Raw genomic sequence first — 18036 nt, forward strand, 5'->3', positions numbered from 1 at the left:
AGGGAATGCAGGAGTAGGGGCAGAGGGGTGCTGTGTTCCAGGCAGCTGGCATGCAGTGTCCTGGGGTGACATTGCACAGAGCTTCCATAGCTGGGTCAGAAAGCAGCAAGGTCTCCCTCATGTACCTCCCTAATGGGACAGGGATAGTTCCAAAGTTGCTGAATCGTCCAAGCACAGTATATTTCAAAAACCTCAAACTCTACGCTGGCTACAGTCACCAGGGAACTCAGCTGGGGACCAGACTCCCAGGCCACTCAGATTGCAGTGCACTGGGAAATATCATGAACACACTCTGACCCAACAAGGGATCCTGGACATAGCAAAACTATAGAGGAAGAGCCAAAGTCTTTGCCTTCTTACAAGCAAAGCATGATGTTTAGTATCACAGCAATGAAGAGACACTATCCTGAAATACCTCCATGTCCAAGCAACACATTTGTTGGACAGCAAGGCAAGCTGTTGTGGTCTCAAACAGTTCAATCTGCACACAGCACAACTCAAAAGTCACTCTTGTGTCTGCCCTCTGCTCCTCCGCAGATCAAGGGTGTAAGAGTACATGCTGTGGGCCTACTGAACACGACCCACCTCCAGACAGCAATGGAAAGGAAAATTAAAAACACCTGACACTGAACTTCCCTGTGCCAGGCACGATCACATATGTTGCAGATGGCCAACAGTGTAGTCATGCAGGCACGTGCAAGATTACACACAGCATGGTTGTTGGGACAGGAGGAAAATGTTTTTTAAGGGCAATTCACGTACACGTGCAGCTGGTCCAAAATACTCTTTCAGAGTACCAGAGAAGCCTGTTCTGCTCTGAAGGACACATAGGTTCACCAGAAGACATCAGTGCAGCACCACTTTCTTTCCCCTTGGTCAATCTGCATTATATAACTCTGTCTTTTTTTGAGCATAACCTTCTGGGCAACAGAAGTTCAAGATCAATTCCTGCAGTCATTCACTGTAGCCCTCCTCCCACTGTAGAGAGCAAAGGGGAAGCTAATCTGTAGCAATTATGCCACAGACTCAAAGCCAAGACAGCCTGGGGACAATGGCAAACAGCACCTTCATTCAAGGTCAGTGTTTAATGTTTTTCAGACGCTGCTAAGTCCCGCTGAGATTAGATGCTTACCCTGTGCCCAAGGAGTGTCCCCATACATAGACAGGGTTGTCTCCACTTCTTGCTTTTATCCAGTCAAAGACATGAAGGGCGTCGTAGGTCATTCCCCTCTCTGATGGGCTGCCTATCGAATCACCCCAGCCTGAAAAACAAATAGTCCCTCTGATAATTGTACAAACTGGTCAAAGCCAGCCAGCTCTTCCCATGCAGACCCATCCACAACTGCAAAGGGACCTGAGACATGGACAGTTTCTGCTTATTTCACTGCGCACCTCTACAATTGGGGCTGAAAGTCCTGACTGATCTGCAGTCATTTAAACAAGGTAACTGCTGCCTGCCAAGGAATTTTTGTGGATTTAGTCAACAACAAAAATAAAAGCTGGATCTCAAACACTGCCACACTGTGTGCTTGCACATACCCATCTGCAACAGCTCAGCTCCCAAACCTTAGTTGCTTTTGCATGTGTGTAACTAATTTGTCAGTGGAGTGTCTAGCAGCAGCAGAACTGGATGCTTAGGGTCAAAAAACCGAGCACATATCACAAAACTGTTACAACATCAGTTTGTCCATGCTGTTCGATCAATGCCCTCAAGCAATTTTCCACCGACTCCTGACTGTTTTGGCTCTATCGCTATTGCAGCATGTCTACACATCTTACATTAAGCAGCACGCATCCCACATCCCTTCTGATACCTAATAAGCAGCCAGAAAAGCAGCTGCCAGCAGGACTGAAAAACAGGGCAAGCTCCTACAAATAAACCTCTCCCGGATGTCTTCTTGATAAAAACACAACAGATTAATTGCTTTCCTGGATCTCCAGTGGCATTACACTGCAGCATGGCTTAAGTACTAAGAAGGGAAAAAAAGAGCAGCAGATGTATGACTGCTGGTGGCACAGAGTTGTAAAACAGTCACGACTTCTGCCAAGGACATTACCAACTGTCAGCAAGTCATTTTCTCTGTGTCTTACCTATCGGCTTTTAAAAAAGAAGTGCAGCTTCAGTTCTCTGTGAGACCTCAGGAAAGTCAATTAGATCATATCAAAAAGACTACATATAGGCAAGTTTGCCACCTGGAGGACGCCTTAACTGGATGCTGTGACAGTTTACATGCCTGGGTCACCCTCTGCTCTGTAGCTGCCAAATTAGCAAGCCCTCTGCATGAGGGCAGATAGAAGCCAGTCCACAGAGCTGGACATCAAGAAGCTGTGCTACACAGGAAGGCACTGGAAAGAAATTTCTGGAAGTCCTTTGGATACCCATGACGAAAAAAAGAAGCAATAACCACACCTAATTAGCTGGCAGCAAGTATTTATAAATCAACAGCTCCACTGAGATCCAAAAAAAAAGAGCAACTTCTTTGTTGCTTCTACAGAAAGAGACATTTAAAAGTGTTTCATAATAAAAGAAGCCCACATACCTCGATAATCAAACGTGACCACATGGTACCCGAGGGAGCTGAGAACCTAGAGGGCAGAGAAACATGCAGAAAATCATCTCAGAGACTTGCACAGCTTCTGCCTCAGGCCAAGGTGCAGGGATCCAATTTATAGCATTATCAGCCTGACATGGTAGAGTGACAACTTACAGCTTTTTAGTGTAGCAGGCACTGGGCTTTTCAAACACTAGTTATTCTCAGCCTGCTGATTTTACTCCATTTGTTTCCTAGACCTTGTATCAGGCTATTTTAGACATTGATTCTTCCTTTAACAACTTTGGCCTTAGGATCCACAAATATCCTGACCGTTTCCCCTACAAACATGTTCAAGTTTTCCAGTGAAACAGTACAACCGCTTCAATTTACGTTATTCAAAATGGCACGAATGTTAACATAACATGTAAGAGCCCGCTTCAGGTCTCAGAAGGCTTAAACATATACATCCAAAGCATGCAATTGCTCTGTCACAAAGATTTAAGTTGCAGCCAACGGTAATCCTAACAAAATCTGTTAAAAGCAAGTGAAAACACCCCATGTTAGATCAACGTGCTTGGGAAAAGTGCCTTGGTAAACACAGTGCTAGCATTCCAAGCTACCACTGCTCAGTACAAACCAAACAGGTCTACAGTAGATTAAAAAAAAACAACAAAAAGTCAGAAAAAGATTAAAATGTTGTTGCTTTCACATGATACATGACTAAAAAAAGCAATCTCAGTATTACACTATATTCTAAACCTTCTAACGGGCAAAAGGAAATCATCTCATATGTAAAACCAACACTATTTCTAGTGTAATTGAAATCTTGATAACCTGAACAATTACGTTATTAGTTCAGATCTCAATTAGTACATTAAAAAAAAAAAAGGGGGGGTGGGGGGAGAAAAAGAGGATAACATGGAAAAGAGGGGTTATTCAGTTAAGGTGGCTACTCAGCTCCTTTGCTGAGGGGATTGTGATGGTTTCTCCCACTTCCCTCTAGGATCCATCCAGGGCTAGTTTTCATCCATTTCAGACACGCACTGGATGTTTCTTTCTCTTCACTGGTCTGATCTGGGATGTAACATGAAATCACACTTTACAGGGCATGTTCAACATACAATGGACACATTGTCTTCGTTACCTCTAAACCCATTTTTGCTCAGCTCCCAAGTCTGCATCTCTTTAGCTGACCACTGGCAGGTTGTGAACAGCCCAGGGCCATCTGGAGTCAGCCTGTGCCTTGCTCCATGCACACTCGTAACTGCGTTCCTCTGCAATGCCCCCTGTGTCCCCTGCTCCAGAGCTGCTGCTGTCGTACCAGGCCTGTACTCCTCTACACTATGCTGGCTGCCATCAGTGTTTCCTTTGACACGGAGTAACTGTATCTGTAACTTGTACACAAAAACATTACAGCGGTTTTCTCTACAACACTATCTGCATGTGAAGTGTTACTATTTGTAGCGTAGATATAGCTATGCCGCGTATTTATACAAAGCTCAGCAAAAGTAAAACCAGCTAGCCAGTGGCCACCTGTTTGTTAGACAATTGCTTTTATGGCTAAACAAGCTCAAAACAGTGCACCTGGGTGCTCCAAAGCAAGGTCAGAAGAAGCCTTACAAGCCTCAGCCATCTAACCAGCTGTGATAATCCTATACACACTGGGTCACAAGGCTGCAGTTTCCCTTTTTGACAGTCCACCAACTGCAGGCTATCACTCACTAGCCCAGCTAGGATACTGCAGACCCTCCTGTGGCTCAAGGCTTCTCACCAGGACCAAGCAATGGATTTTCTCTGAGTGTTTACCCTGCCAGTGTGCCTCCTGATAGCCGGCACAGGTCTGAGGGCAGTACATAGGTCTTCACTGTAATGTACTGCCATTACTCGGTTGCTGCATGCTTGATTTTACAGCCAATGCAGCTCGCGCAAAGACTAAAATTGCTATTAAGATGACAACTACAGGATGCAAAGACAAATTCAAAACCCCTGCAATGGCAGGACACCATCCTCGAGGTCGCTGCAGGCCAGAGCAGTGCTTGGTGGTTTGGACGGCACAGTGCCGCGGCAAATTGGGTACCTGCTGGTCGCGTAACATTCGCTACCTTCAGGGCTCACTGCACCACAAGCTGGACTTCCAGTGTTAACAGCTGGGTTAGTATTTGTTGCAATTTTTTAAATGACACACCTAGTGGTACTAGGACTATCGCAGCATACAACTGCAATGATACCTGTAAGCTGAGCGTTACCTTCTAAAGGAATAGTACAATTTTAACCTTAATGGCTTACATAGACAGATATTGGGTGGAGTTATAAACAATTAGACAATTTACTATAATTTGGGGGCACACAGTGATGCATACAAGTAAAAATGGAGCTTACACTGACAACTGACACCTGACTGGAAATTGAGAAAGCATCTCCATTGTCCCACTCAGATCTAAATGGTCATCTGAAGATGTAAAGCCAGTAACTTCACGTATGTATCACAGTTTGCCCTGCTGCTTTCTGCTTCCCCCCCACACAATAACACGTTACATCATGTTCAGCCTTGCTGCACTCAGTTGTGTTATTTCTTGGCACTAGCCATAGGGTTATGCTACTCTACTACCCTTTTTTTTTTTTAATGCCATTTTCCTACTAACAGTTATTTGGCATTTATATTAGCAGATGCAACTGCAACAGCTTCAAAGTCACTCAGAGCTTCTTTGATTTTTGCTGTTCAGCTCTCTTAAGCAATTCCTGTTTCTCTTTCTTTGGCTCCAGATCCTTCAGTGGGGTTCCCTTGGAGGTGACAAGGTCCATACTGTGTGCACTTCAGAGCAAAGGCCCTTATGCAGCTGTTCCACTCCAGCATCTGCACTCACATGTTACCATTTCTTCCAACATTCTCTTGCAAATAACTATGCCAACATCACAGAGAGATGTCGTTATGTATATACAACAGCACAGTATAGAATACCACTGCAACTCAGGTAACGAGCAGAATAATCAGGTAAAATATTAATTAACAAATTAGGTGCTGCAGGACAGCTGTTTCCATCAGAATCGCTATATACCATTTTTTAATATGCTCACTTACATAATGGACCCCCTGACTGGACATGTAGCACACGAAGTTCCTTCTTGCAAAGTCTGGTTTTCAGCTTTACAGTGCTATTTTACTGCTAGTATCTCATGCAAGCTAGTCTTTTCCAGGCAATTAAAAAATTATTTAACCCATTGACAAACATGTATCTTCTATACATGTTTGTTATGTGTTGGCTGCATTGGCAACGTCTCTTCTTAATAACAAATAAATGCACTTTTAATTAGCAGCTGTTACATTTTAAACCAGACTTTTAACATCCCCTGTTTCTTCTTAAAAAATATGCCAAGTTTAACACATCCATTGCAATCATGCACACAGGACTAATGTTTCATTTTCAAAGCCAACTGTATCCCAGTTCCACTACAAACTTTATTATTCAACTGTTCCTTCAACTTCTGTCTGCTTAATTGCTGATAAATAATTAACTGATAATGTTCTCAACTCAAACTTTTTTTTTCTTTTTGATCTCCATCATAGATTTCTTTTGTTTGCACTCATGTATGCTTTGCAGCTGTGTTGTTAGGGTTGGTAACCCCCTCACTACCCCTGCAGCAGAGGAGCATTGCTGCTCACCCCAGGTCACTGTTCCCATGGCAGCTCTGCCTTCTTCCACCTGAATATTCACCTTTCCCCACCCCCCCACCCCCACCCCCCCCTTCCCGTCTTCCTGCAGACAGCCCTTCAGCACCTGGTTCTCCCTCTATTTACCTCCTCAGACCATCAGTCTGACCTGCACCTCATACTGGTCCAGCCCACCAGAGAGGCCTCCAGCTTTCCTTAATCCAAGTCTAAGACCCAAAGCACAGCCCTACCCCCAAATCCTACTGCTCAGCACAGCCAAAAGCAGCAAGGAAGCAGTTGGGGTCAACAGACTTATCAATGATCTGGATGCAGGAGTTGAGTGCATCATTAGCCAGTTTGCCGATGACACCAGACTTGACTCCCTTCAGCGACAAGATGCCTTGCAGAGGGATCTAAACAGATTGAAGTGTTGGCCAACAATTAATGAGATTAAATTTAACAAGTCTAAAATATGGATTCTGCACCCATGACACAGTCATGCTGGGCACAAGTATAAACTGGGAGGGGAGTAGCTACAGAGCAGCCTTGCAGAAAGGGATCCGGGGGTGCTGGTTGGTAGCAGGCTCACTATGAGTGAGCAGTGTGCCCTGGCAGCCAAGAGGGAAAACCACATTCTGGGTGCAAACACAGCACCACCAGACAGTCAAAAAGAGGCAATTATCCCGCTGCATTCAGTATTGGTGCATCCTCACCTTGAGTACTGAGTGCAGTCCTGGGCCCCATGATTTTAGAAGGATGCGAAGGTACTTAAATGTGTCCAGAGGAGGGTAACAAAGTTGGCAAAAGGGCTGGAAGGCGCATCCTGTGTGGAGCAGCTAAAGGCTTTAAGTTTGACTAGTTTGGGAAAAAGGAAGCTGATGGGTGACTTCATTGCTCTATACAGCTTCCTGAAGAGGGGAAGTAGAGAGGGAGATGCTGAGCTCTCCTCCCCGGTATCCAGTGATAAGACATGTAGGAATGGTTCAAAGCTGCGCCAAGGGATGTTTAGCTTGGACATTAGGAAACATTTCTTTACCAAGAGCATGATTAAACACTGGAATGGGCTTCCGAAAGAGGCAGTCCATCCCCGAAGCCTGCCATTGTTTAAAAGGCATTTAAAATGCCCTTAACATGCTTTAACTTTTGGTCAGCCCTGAATTGGTCAGGCAGTTGGACTAAATTATCATTGTAGGTCCCTTCCAACTGAAAATATTCTATTTCATGATTGTGAGTATATACAGACTGGTAACACATCAAAGAATACTCTTAAATGGTACCTTAAATTAGTATACTAGTATAATAAATCAAATTATGGCTGTGATTAAATATAATATTTTTCCCTATAAACTGTGTTATGGAAGTATTCCTGGCAAAGAACCTGGTCAGCTGAGTTGGAGCTGACAGTTAACATCAGCAAGTAAAAGGCCTTTCAAATATCTTCTAATATGGGGAAGTGTGCTCATGGCTTACAGACCCCTCTTCCCATACACACTTCACACCCAGAGGAAACTGAGAGCCCTAAGCTACACCCCACTGCCAACAGGCAGGTAATGAGCAGTCTTCTGAAGTCTGTGCACATTTGATGTGTTAATGTAACTGCTTGGGCAACACAGGTAGCCACTTACCTTGTAAAGCTCCACGCGGTGATCCCCTCCTCTTGCAAAAGTCATTCATGAAGAGAAGGAGGGAAAAATATACAAACAAACAAAAAAAAACGAACCACATGTGAACATTTAAGCTTCCAGAAACAGAACTTCCCAATTGCCTCAGGCTTCCAGTTTAACACAAACATGCCAAACATCAGAAACACCATTAAGTGCTTTTTCACAGGCTTCAAGGAGACAGCAAGGCTTTGCTGAGCTAGGACATACTTTTGAAGTCAACCTCTCCCTATAAACCTCTTATCGCAGCAGTTAAAGACAAACTTTTCAAGCCACCCTCCTACCTTTGGGAAAAAAAAGCTGTAATACATGCAAAACAGCGTATCCCTGTTGGCTTTGCAGACCTTGCAACTCCTGCCACCAGTGCTTCCCCAGCCAGTAAACCCTGCTCTCCAAGGTGTGATGCTCTCAGCAGAACTCACCACGTTAACCCAAGCAGCTGGCCCCTGGATTTTCTCACCTGGCTCCAAGCACAGAGGCAGAAAAGACATGAGCAAAAGACTGAGCAGAGAAAACCAGAATTGAACACTACAATTAAGTCCAGGGGAAGAATCTGCTTTAATGTTTTGGGTTTTTTTGATAAACTGGAATCTGGTCAATAAAATGGAAAGGAGTGTGAATGTGCCATTACATGCTTTAAAATATATCCACAACATGACATGGCTAACCCAAACTTTAGTCTACTATTGATGTAAAAGTAGATTTACTCTAGCATTCATATGAAAACTCTAAAACATTCACACTATGACTGGTGTAGTCAGTGCAGCCTCTAAATCAAAACGCCACTTTCCAGACCTCCCTCTAAGAACACATGCACTTGCTGGCAAAAAGCTGTCAGCTCCAACTGTACTACAAAATACCCAATGCAGCCAAAACCACTCAGGGCAAAATGCAAGGGGTTGCTTCTAAGTAATTTTGAACGATAGAAGTCTAAAGAAGAAGATACATTCGCTTGAATAGTCACCTTTGGCGTGCATACATCGGTGCCTTCACATGCATTCCTCAAAGTGCAACAGAGGGGGATCAAGTAAACATAACATTTTTGCCTCAGTTCCAGACCACTCGGGCAAACCAGAAAGCCGAAGCAGTGCCTTTTACTTATGGTTAATGCAGCCTGTATCAATAAAGCAGCCCTTTGACAAGAGACTGAATACGCAGTGTAGAAACATACAGCAATATATATTTAAGCTGAAATGGCAAAGCCAATACACCTCCAACTTCTCCAATACACAGAGTAAATCAAAACGCAAAATACATAATTGATCCGTATCTCATTCCTTCATCACAGTGGCACCTGAGGGAGCCAAGATTTAAATCTAATCAATATACACATAACAAAGATACCGGTCCCAAATTATCACCATTAAGCTGCAGAATAGCTTCCATTAGTATCATTTGCTACACCAAAGGCAAGAAACCCAAGCGAAGCAGTATTTGAAAAATAATGCAACAATTTGATTAAACCTTGTAATACATCAGCACAAGAAAACAAGGTCTGTTTCCAAAAACCCATTTGTTCATGCATTTCCTGGCTCACAGCATGCATATTCCACAACATGCCCTTGTACCAAAAGAAAACACTGCTAAGACAAAAATTTAAGCGAAAAAGGGCAACATTCCTGCAATGTAAAGGCTAGAAAAACTTCACTACCAGCAGTTAAAGTTTCTTTGCTTTGCATCATAGAACTTTTATTTCTGCAATGTTTCTGCTCTTGCAGATACCTTTGAGCCAGACATCAGCTTCAAAGAACATGCACTGGCACTCAAAACTTGGAAAGGGGCTGATACGCTTTGTAAGATGCAGATTAGTAAGAAAGAAAACATGTTCTAATAAATGAACTAAAGCACTGTATCATGCAGAGATGTGGCAGTAAGAATATGATTCTGAGAAACATCCAGAAAGTTTCACACTGTTCTAATGGGTTTTAGCATCCAGCAACGAAGCATAGAGAAGTAACCTACTACTTTAGCTGATACACATGGTCAACTATAAAAATACAAATTTTAGAAATGCTCTTATTCCAGACAAATGTCCTGTATGTATGCAACACTTAAATGAAACCAGCACGTTACCTTTCTCTTTCCTTCTGATTTTCCTTCCCTCAGAATGTGTTAACTACTAAAATAAGCTCACAAAAGGAACTGAAAAGTTTATTTAATGCACATCAATCACATATACAGAAGCACTAATACTGTCCCGTGTCTTGATTCAGAGATCACTACACCGAAAAGTACTTCTCCCTACCTGATCTAGCAAGTGTTACAGCCTCTTGGCTTCTAGCAGGCAATTCAAGATAAACTACAACACAGATATTTCTGATAACTGCAATAAACCTATTCCCACATTCAATAAATGGAGAGGCCACCATTTCTTAACACACACTTTCCTTTTAAAAGAAAGGGAAAGCACCAAACTGCTTTTAGATACTTTTTTGTTTTAATCACAGAATCATAGAATAGTTTGGGTTGAAAGAGACCTTTAAAGGTCATCTAATCCAACCCCCAATAAGCAGGGACATCTTCAACTAGATGAGGTTGCAGAGCGCCACATCAAACCTGACCTTGAATGTTTCCAAGGATGGGGCATCTATCACCTCTCTGGGCAACCTGTGCCAGTGTTTCATCACCCTCATTGTAAAAACACGCTTCTTCAGATCTGGTCTAAATCTACCCTCTTTTAGTTTAAAACCATCGCCCCTTGTCCTATTGCTACAGGCCCTACTATAAAGTTTGTCCCCATCTTTCTTACCAATGTGTCAAAGCTGTGGCAAGCCAGGAAAACACAGCATGAAACAAAGCCACCACTGTTTTGTGCCTCACCTTGTTCCCGCATTGCCGTGCAAGTAAAGGATTACAGGATGGCTGGAACCCAAAGCATCTTCAAACCACAACTGGTCCTTCCCTCGGGCATTCTTCCATAAGGCTGCAGGGACCGTATGCCTGTGTACAGAAGGAAAATTTCTATTGTCCTGCTGCTACTCAGTGGCTACCACTCAGATTTTGAGTTCTGATCAAATCTAACTCAGGATTACACACCTCACACACCCCCTTAACAAAACCGTCATGATTAGCTGACAAATGGCCAAATTTAAAAGGCAGTGGCTAGGGTTATTTCTACATGTTCATGTCCACCACTGTTGCCTTCAAAACCCAAGGCTACGCAAGACATCAAACTTGACAGGCAAAATCAAAGCACAACTACTAAACTTCCTGCTGTTCTTGAGAAGGAATCTCAATTACTCAGCTTTTATGGCACTCAATTACTTCAATTAGCATACTTATATATGATAAACAAAATTCCCAGCTAGGTCAGCAGATATTCAGAATAATCAAAGTCAACTAGTTTTGGAAAGAATATTTGGCAAGAGGCACATCTGACTCGGTAGTCAATCTGAGGAAAAAGAGGGGCTCAGAATCCGATTAAAAGATCAGGCACTTTGTTTTCATACACCCGGTTCTTGAAGGTATAAGATTTTAGCTGGAAAACTACAATCTAGAAGAAACAGGAATTTTTAACTCACAGCTGTTATTCTGTAGGTAATATAGCTGGGCAGCCTGCTAGGAAGAATTCAACACAAGTAGAATGGACAGAGAGGAATGACAGATGGAAGAGAAAGTAGGCATTTAAATTGGATAATTACTTCAGAAGACAACCACTGAAAGAGAGTACATGCTCACAGTGATCTCAAACTGTTGAGACGTAGGCTAGCTTACAGTTGTTGGAAGTAACTTAAGTATTCAGAAGCCTTTCTGCTTGGAAGACAGGCAAACTCCACCTACCACACCTTCCTCCCAGATGTAAAGATCAGAGGACAAACCACCACAAGGGGAACAAAATGTAAAAAGTCTACTTGCATGCATGCAGCCAGCAGACATGTGTTCTGGAGAAGGAAAAGCACCCTAATAACTATGAGACCCAACTTCTCCAACTGTTCTGCCTCAAGCCTTTTGCAAGCTTATGAACAAAGCAGGCTGAAGGCTTTGTTCCAGAAGTATACCAAACACAAGACCACACACTGGCATTAAAGCAAGGGTTTAATGAAAAGTTTGTAGCCTATCTCGTAAGTATCAAGACAAATGACACTGACTCTGAAATGCCACCACAACTGCAAGTTCCATTTCAGTAAGGATACACAGTACACTTGTAAGGGAAACAAAATCTCAAGATTGCAATCTAAACTTATTCAACAGCTTAACGGGTAGAATTTTAATCGCCCAAGTGAAGATACAAACCATTATTTATCAGCCTGTCCTGGAAAGACTGAACTTCCAGCTTCTAAAGACATCTTTCACCAAAATCCACTGAAAGGGAAGGAGCCATCTTTATGTAGCAGGGTATTACTGCCCCATTCAAAAGGTCATATACCCTCAAGGGAAGAGAAAATCTCTACTGCACTAGGGGATACATACAAGTTTCACATAACTGAAAACTCCAAATGCTACAGTTTACAGATCCAACATCACTGGCTGCATTAAGGAACAGGCTCCTAACCTCCACACCTGACATGGTGCCTAGTCTTTTTTTCAGGTGTTTGCTGCTCTTGCACACATACTCAAACTGCAGGCACTTCTTTTTCTTCAAAGCTAGCAGGCACTTTTCTTGTGGCTTTGAAACTTCTGGTGTTGAGACACAATAGAAAGTGATCATGAGAAACAGATGCAGAGGCTGGTTTGAGCTGGTGTAACAACACAGGAAGCACTGAAAGCAGACCTTTTCAGACAGGAAAACCAGTCATCTGAGCTGATCCTGAGTAACAAGGAGCTAAAATGAACTGCCCTTGCTTGGGACCAAAAAATCATCTTCATGAGGACGGAATGACAAGTGAGTTCTGAGACTGTCACTTATTTTGTTAGCAGAGTAAACTGTGTGTTCTGTTCTCACCCCCTCTCCAAATCTTACATATGTTTTATACAAGAATATTCTTCCTCCTACTCTGAAACACTTTGGTCCTGTTTTCCTGTCTTCCCACACACTTATTTTGCAAAGCAAAAAATGAACAGCAGTTGAATGACAAAAATTTAATTCCTTGGGTCTCATCTGATAGGGAGGCACGATCTTTGTAGTAATGCAGAACCTGTAACCTTTACAATTTCAAATTATGAAGTTTCTCTGAATGCACAGGTTGTCTAATTGTGTTTCATGCATTACTGATTCGAGTTCAGACAAGCTCCAGAGATTCACATACTTTTCAACACGAACTCAGTTACTTGGAAGAGGAAAACACAAGCATCCACAAATCAGAGCAGGCACTAGCTGTCACACAGAGAGCAAAAATACTGGATAGGCAACACTGAGGACAAAAAGAAGGATAAAGATGTGTGGCAAAAACTGCACAAAACAGGCTTCCTTACCACACTCCAATGGTTACATCCTCCTCTGGCTGCAGATAATAATTACAGGTGTGGTTTAAACCTTGATCCTGTGGTCTTTTCAAGTCAATGAAATATGGGACCCTCACTGCAATACAAAAACAGAAAAAGGGGAAAAGAAACCCACCATAATATGAAACCTTTTAATTTTTACCTTTATTTTCTTACAAAACTGCTTTACCAAGGTACTGGAGAGTTATACAAACTGATCCGCTGTGCTGGAAAGACCTCAATACTTTTTGTGAGAAAGAATGAACAGGCTACAGCTGCAACTAAAACATGAACAAGACAGCAAGGTAAGAAGACGCAAGAACCATCAAAGAACCAGGGAGCAGGCTAAAACTAAGAGGTGGAGAAGACAGACAAAGCTTCCTGGGATGCACATTTAATCATCTCTGCCCAGTCTGCTTTGTAAATCTCCCAGACACAAGACAGTCACTCCTGCTGCGTCCATGGGGTGGGTTAGCTTATTTGACAGACCTTTTACTGTTTGCATTGTAGCTGTAAAGGATGTTACCGATGGACAAACTCCCTGGAATAAAGGGTGCATTCCAGAGCTGTAACATGTTTCAGGATGACCTGTGGTTTCAGTCTCTATAATACAACAATCTAAAGGAGATACTGCATTATAGTAACAGACACCACATTGCTCTTGTCCTGTAAGACTAAGGTAAATTGTGTTAAACACTGTCCTCCTGAGCCTGAGGAGGATATGCAGCTCGTTAGCCCACTCTCCAAAGACTATCAAATAATTGCCATGTCTCACAGACACTGCAGCATTTAAAAGAGATCAAGTTAGGCCAGAAACTTCAAAACAAAAATCTTACACCTCAATTCACTCTTCCAAATGTTTTACGTTCCCCAGCTTCCACAATACACAGTTGTTCACTGCTTGTTATATTTAATGATTCAAACGTGAGCAACATCAGGAAAATCAAACCCCAAACATTTTCCATACTCTGTCTTCCATTGCTTGGTTCACAAGCTGCATCTTACAGACACTGTGCAATATGCTAAATGAGGGGATGCGCTTAGCCTAAATGCTTCCTTTTCCATCACTAATGCTGTATGGCCTCTCTAGGCAGCCTCTGACACACCCAGCACCAAGAGCGATGCCATAGCTAACTGCTGACAGCATCCAGCAGTTTGAAGGACTCTTCTCCCAATAATTCAGGCTTTTCCCATAAACTTGAGCTCCACTCCAGCAGAACCAGGAAGTCTGTCTCTTTGAAATTCAGTGGCATAACAATTAACATACCAGGTTTTGTGCTATTGACACCCAAAGCACTAATAATGGTGACAGTCAATTCTCATTTCACTCATCCCCTCCCCCTCCCTGAAAAAAAAAAAATATCACTAAATATTCCACAAACATGAAAACCAAAGGAGACAACAGCTGATATTAACCTGACAAATCTGGCTCCTTCAACTGAAAATCTATACCTGTGCAAGTCTGTTTGCTCTCATGCAAAAGCATGTTGAAGAGTCCCAGACAAAGCATGCCTGCCACCAGAGACCCACTGGGTCACTGCACTGGCACTGCAGAACTTGATGACTCCCAAGAAGATGGCAAGTTCTGCGGTCAAGGTCTGGACAGGCACACAAGTCACTTCTAGCAGCGATCTGGAAAAATTATCCAACTTCTCTGTGCCTTGATTTTCCCAGATATTTCTCTTGCCAGATTTTGTATTATAAAGATAAGAACAGGAACGTACCAATAGTAGTGATGGGGGTCAGGTAAGCATCTACCTCAAAGCAAGAGAAAAATACAGAAGTACAGGCTACTTCTATGTATGGCGTTTGTCACTGGGACGGTCCATCTACACACATAAACAAACAGATCGCCATCATCATCATATAGGTATACATCACATGGAGATTTAGCACATTAAGGGGTTTTTTTAGTGACATGTTCCAGAGCTATTTGGTATCACAACACATCACATCAACACATCACATGATTTGTTAATCATACCAATACACTAAATCTGATCTGGTCTGTACTTATGTTTCTAGAAATCTCCGTTTTCTGAAGTACACAAGAACAAATCCAGACCTTGGTTTGGTTGGTAACATGGGAGCATGGCTATCAATTCATCTTTAGCTATCTGGAGAAACCAATGCAAGCACTTACTCCTGAAGCTCTGCGCTACCGTTTTGGAAGCAAATCCCAAACTACACAAAAGGAGGAGAAAAAGATGGGTGAGGAGTAGTGATTTATATTCAGAAAGTTAAAAAACAATATGACAGAGCAAACCCTACACCACTCCTCTGAAGGAAAAATGTCACTCTCCAGTAGAGAATTACTCAAACATGCCACTGTACTTCTATTAAGTGTGTTAGAATGTATTTTGTATAGTTTTTCATGGAAGTACTGTTACAAGTAAAATCTGACTGCCATTATATAAAGTAGTAGGAACAATGCTCCAGTGATATTACTGCAAGTACTAGTAAAAGAAAGTTACGGGACAACTATTTCAGTCGCTTGGGAATTAGTAGAGGTAGGAACTTCAGGGAGACCCAACGAAGCTCTGCAAGGGCAAATTAAAATCATCACTGAAAATCAAGGTGATGAAAATGGAAGTAACCTGCATTATTCATGGTACCCAGCTGTCAGTTCTGACAATCAAGGCACAAGAGCTGGCCTGCACATGTGCACACTTCACAGTGACCGTGATCCAAAGCGTTAGAATATACAGAGCATGCAACCAAAGTGGTGTAAGTTACATAAAAGCAACATATCCATAGCTGGTCCTTCTAGCTTCTACAATCAAAGGAAGATATTTTTCAAAACTTAATTTTACAAAACACAAGTAAGGTTTAAAGACAAATTTAGATCACAAAGAAGTATCTTTCATACAGTGATGCTCCATCATTTTCCATCCTGTGGATACTCAGACCGTGCTGGGCGACCTGGGAGCTGAGCAAGCCTGCCAGATCCACTGCACCACCAGTCTGACCAAATGCAAAGGCTAAACAGACACAAGGAAAACATTGTCTGACTGCATAAACAGGCCCCTTCTGTCCCAACCAGAATACTCGCCTGAAACCATTTTAGAAGAGTCACTGCCTGGAAAACAATTCACTGGATCTAATTTCACTGGCTTGCTGTCTATTCATGCAACTTTGTTGAACCTTTCAGAAAAATGCATTCTATATATTGCACAGTTTTCCTGAAGGAGGCCCTTTCGGCTGAAAGTTGGCTTCAGTTTGGTCACTGTATTCATGTAAAGACATGCTACAAAGACCACTAGGGCCACAGAGAATGCTTTCCAAACCGTTGTTTGGACAACTTACAGGCAGTGAAAGTACGTATCCATCACAATCTGTACACATGCAGGGTGAAAGTGAAAGCAGACAAATGAAAGATAGACACTTCTCCCCATTACCCCTCACCCATCCCAAAAGACTGAGTGACTTACCAAAGTTTAGGAAGACCAGCTTTGCCTGAATAGCGGGGCAAAGTTTTACTAGAAATGGAATGGCTATGTACACTCCCAGCAACCAGATTATTAACTTCCGCAACCGAAACCATAATCCATATCGCCTGCATTAAAAAAAAAAGAGAGAGAAGGACAGTTCTGAATACAGCAGGAATTTTATGAAACAATTTTCACAACAATCTGTGTTCTTTGTGTATTTGAAAATCTGGCCATTTACTCTTTAAAGAAAACTAACTTTAAACTGTTTATGTAGCCTCAGTTGTTTGAGAGAAGCAGAAGCAACCACTGTCAGGTGATGATATGCAGCTTAGAAAAAGGGAATAGAAACTTCACTGATTATATTTGAAATCGTTCCCTAAAAAGGGCTTTTTTTCCACTGATTTAACAGATTTCAAGATCTCTAAAAAATGCATCACATTTGTCTCCAAAAAGTAGCCTGACTGCACTTCCCATTTAAATCACTATCAGCGAGATTTTATTCAGTTAGATTTTCACATATTTTGAGGAACTATATGTAATGAGACAAATAAAATTACACGAGCTCATGTACAGACTGAAGCAGACATTTTGCCTTGTCCAGCTAAAAGGGTTCATACCTCTTATCACCGTGGAAAGCAAATAAGTTATAAAACATTATGAAATTTCTTATCTGCAGTATCATTCTCTGAGTCCAGACTGAGTTTGGAACAATTGCCCCAACGCTTTATTTCCATTTTCTCCTAAGTATTCTGACTGGGAAGAGTAAGCTACAAAAAAACCCAAACCACTACCACAAAAAAATAATTAAAGAGATCACACAGCAGCTAGTTAAACAATTTTTCTCAAAATATACTTTATTGCCTCAAAATAATTACCACATACACACTCATATGTATATATATCTATATACATGCATGTACATAAAAGTACACTTCTAATGATCTAGTTCATTAACATTTTATGGACAGAAACACTGAGGCCCTCAATTATCATTGCAATCAAGAACAAAAAACATGTAAACCCTTCAGGCAACGCAACTTCCTTTGCTTCCCATCAGTCTAGAGCAGGAATGATGTTGCATGCCAGTGAGCAACCAGTTCTCCCTATCGGGAACTGCTGGCAGCTGAAAGCAGAGATCAATTTTTCCAAGACACGTGAAATTATTAATCCCCCACTTGGCAATGTTTAGGAGCTGACACACGGAACCTGCTCCACACTAGTGCTGAGAGGGTTTGAACACTGTCAGCTAGTTGAAACTCTAAGAGAGCCTGAAGACCTCTTTTTTTAAGCATTTCTACAAAAAATTATTGTAGAGACAGAACTGGGATGGAAATAGTTTAATCATGCACCAAAATCTTCAACATCTCAACAGCTGTTGTAGCCCTAGGCTAAAGCTAAGG

General features: G+C 42.1%; 1 protein-coding gene across 3 annotated transcripts in view; it reads right to left on the minus strand.

Annotated features, from left to right (window-relative positions):
- ABHD12 (abhydrolase domain containing 12, lysophospholipase) overlaps positions 1-18036 on the minus strand; it is a 46790-nt gene that overhangs the window by 5245 nt on the left and 23509 nt on the right. For all 3 annotated transcript variants that reach the window (XM_040612283.1, XM_040612284.1, XM_040612285.1), the window contains 6 exons: positions 16637-16761; positions 13197-13302; positions 10665-10784; positions 7809-7839; positions 2541-2586; positions 1133-1262 (listed from right to left, as the gene is read on the minus strand). In XM_040612283.1, coding sequence (XP_040468217.1) covers positions 1133-1262; positions 2541-2586; positions 7809-7839; positions 10665-10784; positions 13197-13302; positions 16637-16761 — 558 coding nt within the window. The remainder of the gene's footprint in view (positions 1-1132; positions 1263-2540; positions 2587-7808; positions 7840-10664; positions 10785-13196; positions 13303-16636; positions 16762-18036) is intronic.

The sequence above is a fragment of the Falco naumanni genome, chromosome 12 (assembly GCF_017639655.2).
Source record: "Falco naumanni isolate bFalNau1 chromosome 12, bFalNau1.pat, whole genome shotgun sequence".
Lineage (NCBI taxonomy): Eukaryota > Metazoa > Chordata > Aves > Falconiformes > Falconidae > Falco > Falco naumanni.